General features: G+C 57.9%; 1 protein-coding gene across 1 annotated transcript; it reads left to right on the top strand.

Moving 5' to 3' along the window:
- Positions 1-2900: 2900 nt before the first annotated feature.
- On the top strand, positions 2901-7603 carry NOBOX (NOBOX oogenesis homeobox; the record flags this gene model as incomplete). Its single annotated transcript, XM_082398755.1, has 7 exons — positions 2901-3537; positions 3961-4168; positions 4306-4503; positions 4776-4861; positions 5080-5311; positions 5624-5928; positions 6626-7603. Coding segments are annotated over 7 exons (1968 nt in total), but the record flags the coding sequence as incomplete, so codon positions are not given.
- Positions 7604-7827: the final 224 nt, after the last annotated feature.

Below are 7827 nucleotides of genomic sequence, written 5' to 3'. Positions count from 1 at the left end.
ATGTCACCACCAAACGATGGTTTCACAAAGAAGGCGACTTCACTGCCCCCCATTCCTTGCTCACATGGCCTAGAATGCTTCCTTTCTAGCTGAAACTGGGCCCTATTTTTAAATCCCTCATTTATTAGAGGATATTAGTCTTATAGGAGTCAGAATGAAACACCAGATGCCTGGAATTTTGGTCATGTTGTCACGGAGTTAACTCGTTTATAATTTTTATATTTCAGAAAGAACTAGTAATTCTCCAAAGTTCACGTGTGTAGGCCAAACCCCTGAAAGGAATTTAAGGCACAGGAAAAACGTACCAGTAGGTGATTACAGCACGAAAGCACGTGGTGTCCAGAGTCTTTTAAATCCTAAAAGCAAAACACCTGATTTCTATTCTGGACCACCCCCTCCCCCCAAACCTCCAGCACCAAGCACCTGTTTCAATCCAGCCAGCACCTCCCACTCAAGGGCAGATGGAAGAAAGAGGCCATGAGGATTTTAAATCCTGAAATTACGTTATAAAGCAGACAAGAAACATTCCAGGAACTGGGAGTCGTAAAGGTCACACCTGTGAGATCTCCCTTACGAGACGCCCCTTCATTCTCAGCCAAAAAAATTGATATCAAGTGGGTGGAAACATGAGACAAAACTTTGACGAACTAGTACTTTCTCCCGGCTTACCTGCGGCCTCCCGTGCAACTGTGTCGCATTCAAGAGGTGTCCACTTCACCCTGCAGCCTGGGTTCTTCCAGCTCGCTTTCATCCTCGAGGACAGCTCCGTGCTCCACGGACCTTCCCATCGGCACGGGGGGGTCTTGAGGGCTCAGTAATCCTGAGGCTTGGGGAAACCTCAGTGATGCAGCTGGGAGACGGGCAACCCTTGTTAAGGGTCTGGGGCTCCCTTGATAAGTGGCTCCCCAAGTCGCCTTCCACAGTTCACAAGGAAGGACTCTGTCTCCAAGGCCAAAGGCGCCACCAAGCCCATTGCCCAGTCCGGCCCAGGGAGCTGCCCCCCTCCCCCAGCCGAACGCCCTGGCCCTCCAGGCCGAGCCTCCCGACCGCGACCCCGGAGGCGGGCTCTCGCCCACGCCCCGCGTGCAGCCCCCACCCACCGGGGAGGGGCCGCCGCCGCGGAGCCCGCACCTGCCCCGGCTCGGGCCTCGGCGGGGGCGGGCAGCGGCGTGGCCCCCGGGCCCCGCCAGCCGCAGCTGCCCCACGCACCGCCCTCCCGAGTGGGCCTCGCCGGCGGCGGGGTGGGGACGCGGGCCCCCCCACCCCCACCCCGGCTCGCAGCTCCGCACACCTGCCCGCGCGCGAGGCTTCATTAGGCGGCGCGCAAGCAGCCCGGCGGCCGCGTGCCGGAGTCCAGGCCATGGAGCCCAGCCCGGAGCCGCGGGGTGAGTGCGCGGGGGCCTGAGGGGCTGGGGCCCAGCGGCAGGCCGAGGGTGGGTGCTGGAGGGGAGCTGAGAGGGGCTGGAGCGGGCAGGGGGCCAGGGAGCCCACCACGCCGCGGCCCGCATCCTTGGCGTTCGGATCTCCAAGGATGAAGAGAAGAAAAGCAGGGCCGCGATTCTTCTGCTCTAGGTTCCCACACCCGTCACCTTTCTAACCGGGGCCTATCACCCGGATACGTCGCATTTACTGAGCACCTACTGTGTACCGGGCTTGCTAGGCTACAAGCGCTCCTAAAATGCTGTAAAACCCGTCTGTCCCTCCTTCCCCATTTCACCATCCAGCCTCGGCGCTTCGTGCCGCCATGAAGGCCTGCAAACCCCCTTCAGCAGCTTGTACCCTAGGAAACAATCTGACAAAGCGAGCGCCTTAGCCCATGACCTACATCTTTCTTACACGTTGTTAGAAAGTCGTTCCTTAAGACCTTCTATCTCATGCAACTTTCATTTAAAAAAAACCCTTGCTCCTAGTCCCCAGTGGGCATCCACTTAAAAATATTCCAGTTTAGTTAGAAATGATAAAGCAGCTCCTTGAGCTGAGACGGTTTGGGATCTGGAGGTTATGAGTAAGTTGGGAGGGGAATGGGGGCGGGGTTGGTGACCCCAGGAAGGACTCTGTCTAGTGATCAAGAGCACTGCGCCGTGTGAGCTTGGGCAAATCACTCAGCTTTCTCGTCCACATTTCTTCCTGTTAGAATGAGCTATAAACATGCCTTCCTCACAAGGATTACACGCGTGCTGGACTAATGTTTGAACGGTGCCTAGCACAATGCCTGAGACATGGTAAAGTCCTGATGAATCAGTCATAGCTCAGAGAAGGACAGACAAGCTTGGAGGATGCGTGACAGGAGCTTTCAGTGCCAGCCAGGTCACTCTCCCTTACCTGTGAAAGGAGGGCGCTCACCTGGGCCCGAGGCCCCTGAGTGAGGTTCTGCTTTGCAGGGAGGGGATGGGGGTGTGTATGAGGGAGAGGAGGGTGGCCGAGGACAGAGTGGGTTCTGTGGGAGGTCAGGGTGGACTTTCCTGTTAGCTCCTTTGATGTCCTTGCCTGGGCTGCTGGAGACCACTCGGTCCCTCCGTGTCCCTGCTCTGAGCACTGACGCCTGTGTCTGCTGCAGGAACGAGGTCCAGTCTGAGAAGCAGCACAGTCTCCATGGATTTCTCTCTCTCTCTTCCCAGCCCACCCCAACATTTGTCCCCTAGAGACCCCTGAATAGATGCCTGTCCCTCAAACTCACATTCCAGGTCTCGGGGAGAAAACAGGGAACTCACAGAGAGTAAGTTCCCCCCAAATTAGGATTGCACCCCTACTGTCTAGGTACGTGAGCTCAGGCCCTTCATGGCTGCATCTATTTGCTTTTGCTTTTCCAAGCTGTGGGATAATCTAATTTGATCCTCACAGTAGCCGAGTTAGGAAGGTACGCCTGGAATGATTACCCTATTTGATAAGTGGACAAATGAAAGCTTCAGATCAAACAGAACACCCGTTGCAGACCAGGCTCTTCCTTCTCCCGAGCTAAGGTCAGGGGGTGCCGGCTCTCCACAGGTCAGGAGGGCGGAGACAAGCCCCCGGCTGCCAGGCTGGAGGAGGAGGAGGAACCCCTGCAGAGTTCAGCCCCCCACACTCAGGAAGCCCCAGGTGAGGACGTGCCCCTCTCCTGCGCTGCTCCCGGGGACAAGCAGCCAGCAGAGGCCCCTGGAGAAGTAGCTGGGGCCGGTGCTGGGAGAGCCTGCCAGCGCCAGGGCTCAGGGGCTGTCCGCAAAGACAGAGCCCTGGGCCCGCCTAGACCCCAGCCTCCGGGGGAAGGGCACCCCCTCCCGGCGAGAGAGGGGAAGCTGGGCAAGAGGCCCTACTCTCCCGCCGCCGGTGAGCAGAGGAAGCCTAACGCTGTGGGTCCGGACTCCACGGCCTCTCCCAGTGTCGCTAACCCAGCCCGGGCCACGTACAACCCAGTGCCTTGTGGGTCAGGCCGGGGCTCCTGCCATCTGGCCAACCTCCTCAGCACGTTGGCCCAGAACAGCCAAAACACAGACCAGAAGAAGTCCCCGGAAGTCACCTGCCAGGGCCGGAAGAAGACGCGAACTCTGTACCGCTCGGGTAAGTCCCTGAAGGTGAGCGGAAACCTAGGGGGCCTGGCGTCACCTCTGGGAAAGCTGGGCTCAACAGAGAATGCAGCAGCCCCAGGAGAGAGGAGTGTGGTTTGTTTGTACGTCACTTTGGCTGGGTCCTCTCTTGACCTGTGCAGGCCATGACCTCTGACCTCAGAGGGAAAGGTTGGGTTTTCTCATCAGACTATGAAATTGGGCCCAGGGTAGAAAGCGGCAGGAAAGTAAACACCACACAGTTCCCTGCCACAAAGCCTGAGAGAGAGGAGGCCCCAGCCCAATGGGGAACTTAGTCGCAGGGCTCTGGGGAGGCCCTCGGGTTGGGGACAGCGGTCCCATCTGGAGGGCATCTGTTTCTCTCCTCTGCTCCCGCATCGCTGGTGTTCATCCTCAAGCCAGTGTCTTCTTCTTCCAGACCAGCTGGAGGAGCTAGAAAGGCTCTTCCAAGAAGACCACTATCCAGACAGCGATAAGCGCCGGGAGATTGCCCAGACGGTGGGAGTCACCCCCCAACGCATCATGGTAAAGGGCACTGGCCCTCGGTCTCGGGGGGAGGAGAACCCACGCGCCGGCACTCTGGGAGAGCCAAACAAGTGCTCAGCACCTCCTGGGCAGGGGCTGGGGTGAGGCCTCAGATGGGGCTGTGCTCTTGCCCGTTTCCACACTGCCGCAGCCTTAGAATATGAGAAGAGGAAAGTGCCTCAGAGGCCATCTCGATGAACCTTTCCCTGCCAATCTGAGTGGTGCAGTGACCTCCTACAGTCACGGAGACATCATGGGACAGCAGGACTGAGCCTCAGGCTCTACCCTGTTTCTCAAGCTCTTCAGGTGTCTCTCCCCTACAGGTGTGGTTCCAGAATCGCCGGGCAAAGTGGCGAAAAGTGGAGAAAATGACTGGGAAGGAGAGCAAGGACGCTACTGGTGGCCCCGCCCTCAGCCCCACCAGCAACCAGTGCAGGTAAGACTTTCTCCTCTTCCTGGCCCGTCCCTGTGGGCAGGAACTGGGGGCTAAGCTGGGATCCTGGGCTCTAGAGGGAGAAGGGACTGAAAGGCTGGGTATAGGGAGGTGATGGCTAATAGTTAGGGGGATTTTGACTGCGTGGGGTTGGGAAGTTGCCCAGTGCCTTGTAGGAGGCACAGTTTGGAAATCTGGGTCCCTTTCCCTACACTGAAGCCCCAGTCTGAATCCAGGGACTGCCCGAGCTACAGTCTTCACTCGTCTCCCTCCAGCTCTGCAGCCGGACCACCACCTGCTGTGCCCGCGGACCGGGAGCCTGGGACCTTCGCTCAGGAGTCCCCACTGGATCCCCTTCCAGGTGAGCTAACCACCTTCCGAGGGTTGTCTGGGGAATACAGCGGTGCGGAAGACAGCAGAGTCAAAGGACTGTTTCTTGAAAGACCTGGGAGTGGCTGGAGCTCCCCACGGTTTTGTTCAGGGGGACCCGGGCTTTGTGCACTTGGGCCACACCCAGCGCTGCCAAGGCTGCCCTCCACTTTCGTACTCTTACAACCCACCTTTGACCTCTGTTCCTAGAGCCCCCCATGCTGCTGACATCTGACCAGACTCTGGCCCCGACCCAACAGAGTGAGGGTGCCCAGAGGGTGGACGTGACCCCACCGCTTTTCAGCCCCCCACCTGTCCGAAGAGCCAACCTTCCTTTCCCCCTCGGCCCCATGCACACCTCCCAGCTGATGTCTTTGCTGCTGGATACCCCAGGCAACGAGAGCAGCCGCAAGGATGGCCCTTGTGGGCCGTGGGGGACAAGGTACGCAACCTAATGGCGGTGGTACTTGACTTATCCTGGGGGAGGTACAGGAGGAGGAAAGATAGATGGAGCTTGGGAGGGGGGAGGGTAACTGGGAGAAGCAAGGAGTAGTAAATGTGATGAGGATTGGGGTGTGAAGGATCTAGGACATCACAGCAGTAGCGCAGGCGCGAGGATGAGACACTAGAGCAGGAGGAGAGAGAACAGGCGGCGGCAGGTCTGGGGTCGTGGAGGTGGGGAGGGGAGCCTCGCTGCGCCGTAGGAATGGGGCCGCCACCTGAGCTGCACCAAATACTCCTCTGTCTCTCTCAGCGTCACGCCACCCCCCTCCTGCTCGTACTTGGAGGAGCTGGAACCCCAGGAATACCAACCCGGCAGCCAGCCAGGACCGTTCCAGTTCTCCCAGGCTCCACAGACCCAGCTTTTCCAACACCCCCAGCCCCAGTTTCCATACCTGCACCCCTTCCCCTTCCACATGCCCAGCTCCCTGACCCCTCCACTGCTGGAAGACTCTCTGTCTACATTGTCCTATGGCCCCAGCGGGGGCACATCCCAGGGCTACTTCCCAGGCCCTCCATCAGGGCAGATCCTGCTGCAGCCACCTGCCGGGAACATGGGTGAGTCGGGGCTGGAAGAGAAAGGGGCCTTTGGTGACTGAGGACGGTGAGAAGGGAGAGAGCCTTATGAGCTGGAGGGAAGGCACGGGGGTGAGTGAATCACTGTTACTTAAAGAAAGACCGCTTGTCTTTATGAAGCTCTTCTTCCTCAAGTTTCTTGGAGGTGTCAGAGCAGAGTAAGAATCAGCAAGAGAGCTTTGGAGTGAGGAAAAGCAAAGTTTAAAAGTCCAGCTCAGCTGTTGGCTCTCCTGAGGTTCCTGGACTCTGAAACGGGGATAATATTCCCATATCTTAGAGGGCTTGGTCTGGATTAGGAACAACATGCGTGGAATACTTGGCACAGGATAGATGGTAGCTGATGTGAGTATCCGATGGGCCACCTGGACCCTGCAATCCTGGAAGTGACCATCTTAGGAGGACTCAGTTCCAGCAGAAGGGGAAGAAGAGATGCTGGTTCCCAGTCTCCTGCCTGCGTGAGAGGGCACCCACTCGGCCTGACCCACGGTCCACTTTGTGTCACTGTTACCCAACCGTAGGACCTCGAGACAGGAGCCTGCCTGGTCCTGCGGGGAGACTCGCTCCAGGGTCCTAACCCGTGTTTCTGTGGAGCAGGGAGGGGACTCTGTCACAGAACACGTTGAACGTGGTGGGTACCCGTCATCCTAGTTACTCTTTGTTGTGCTTTTTGATCCCACAGGTACAGTCCCCTGGAATGACCCCTGCCTGCTGGACCTGCCCTTCCCCAGTTCCTTCTGTCCGCCAGCTCTGGGGGGCCCCCCGGGAGGGGACGGCTACTTCCTGGATCTGTTTGCGGCCCCCTGTGCTCAGGCTTCGAGCAGGCAGCCTTCTCCGGGCCTCGCCCGGCTGCCTGAAGGGACCAGGCCCGGAGCTGAGCCCCTACTCAGCAAGGCCCAAGAGGAGCTGCCTGCCGCCGCCGTGGAGCTGCCCTCAGCCCCTGAGGAGGGCCGAGAGGAAGACCAGACCAGCCACGGCCCCTAGTGCTGCGGCCGCGGAGTGAAGAGGCCACCCTGCTGGGGAGGGTTGGGACGCCCCAGAGTAGACGGCGGTTGAAGTGTTTGTTAGGAGAGACTGGACTCTACGGATGGGGGTGGAGGTAGCACGTTTCCCCCCTCTGTGGGCTCATCTTGCTGGACGCTGATTGATTTGAGAAGGAAGAGGCCTGGCCCTTCCCTTTCCCCACACCTCTGGATGGTGGCCCTGAAGAAAGACGGTGGCCTGTATCGCCTCCGAAGTTTGTATCAGTTTGTGTTGTTTCCTTTCCTTGCTACACGGATGAGCCACAGTGTCCACTGTAAGCAGTAAACTGGTCTACTCTTGGGTTTCTCTCTGTGATGATGTGTCTCCCCTCTCACGCCAGTGCAGACCGCCGTGCTCGTCCCTGCTTTCCACTCAGCTGACCAGCTGCGTCCTGGGCGGCCCAGGCGAGGTCCCCGTGGGGCAGGATCACGTGGAGCCTGGCACCCTCCCGTCTCCTGCCTCTTGGACTTCGCCTTTGCTCCTGCCATTAAACCGTGTTCTAGTCCCAAACCCAGAACTGAGCCTGAGCAAACCTGAGCCCCGGCCCTTCTCTGGAATTAGGGCCCTGCAGTGGTAGGATTACCGAGAGAAGCTCAAGGCTATTTAGGTTAAGCCTCTAGAATTGTGAACCATGACTTTTATATTCCCAGTGGGTTTTTTTTTCTCTGGAGTGGGGGGGCGGGGGGGGGGGAATGAGGGGTGGGAGGACCAAGAAGAGGATGCTCATATATATATATATATATAAATATATATTTATATATTTATATTTACATATATATCTTTATATATATTTATTTATATATATTTATAGACACAAACTTAGCACCCACATCTGATGACCCTGCAGTGCCCAAATACCTA

The sequence above is a fragment of the Balaenoptera borealis genome, assembly GCF_965194805.1.
Source record: "Balaenoptera borealis genome assembly, chromosome: 7".
NCBI lineage: Eukaryota > Metazoa > Chordata > Mammalia > Artiodactyla > Balaenopteridae > Balaenoptera > Balaenoptera borealis.
Note: the sequence above shows the minus strand (reverse complement) of the source record. Positions and strands in the feature narration are given on the sequence as shown.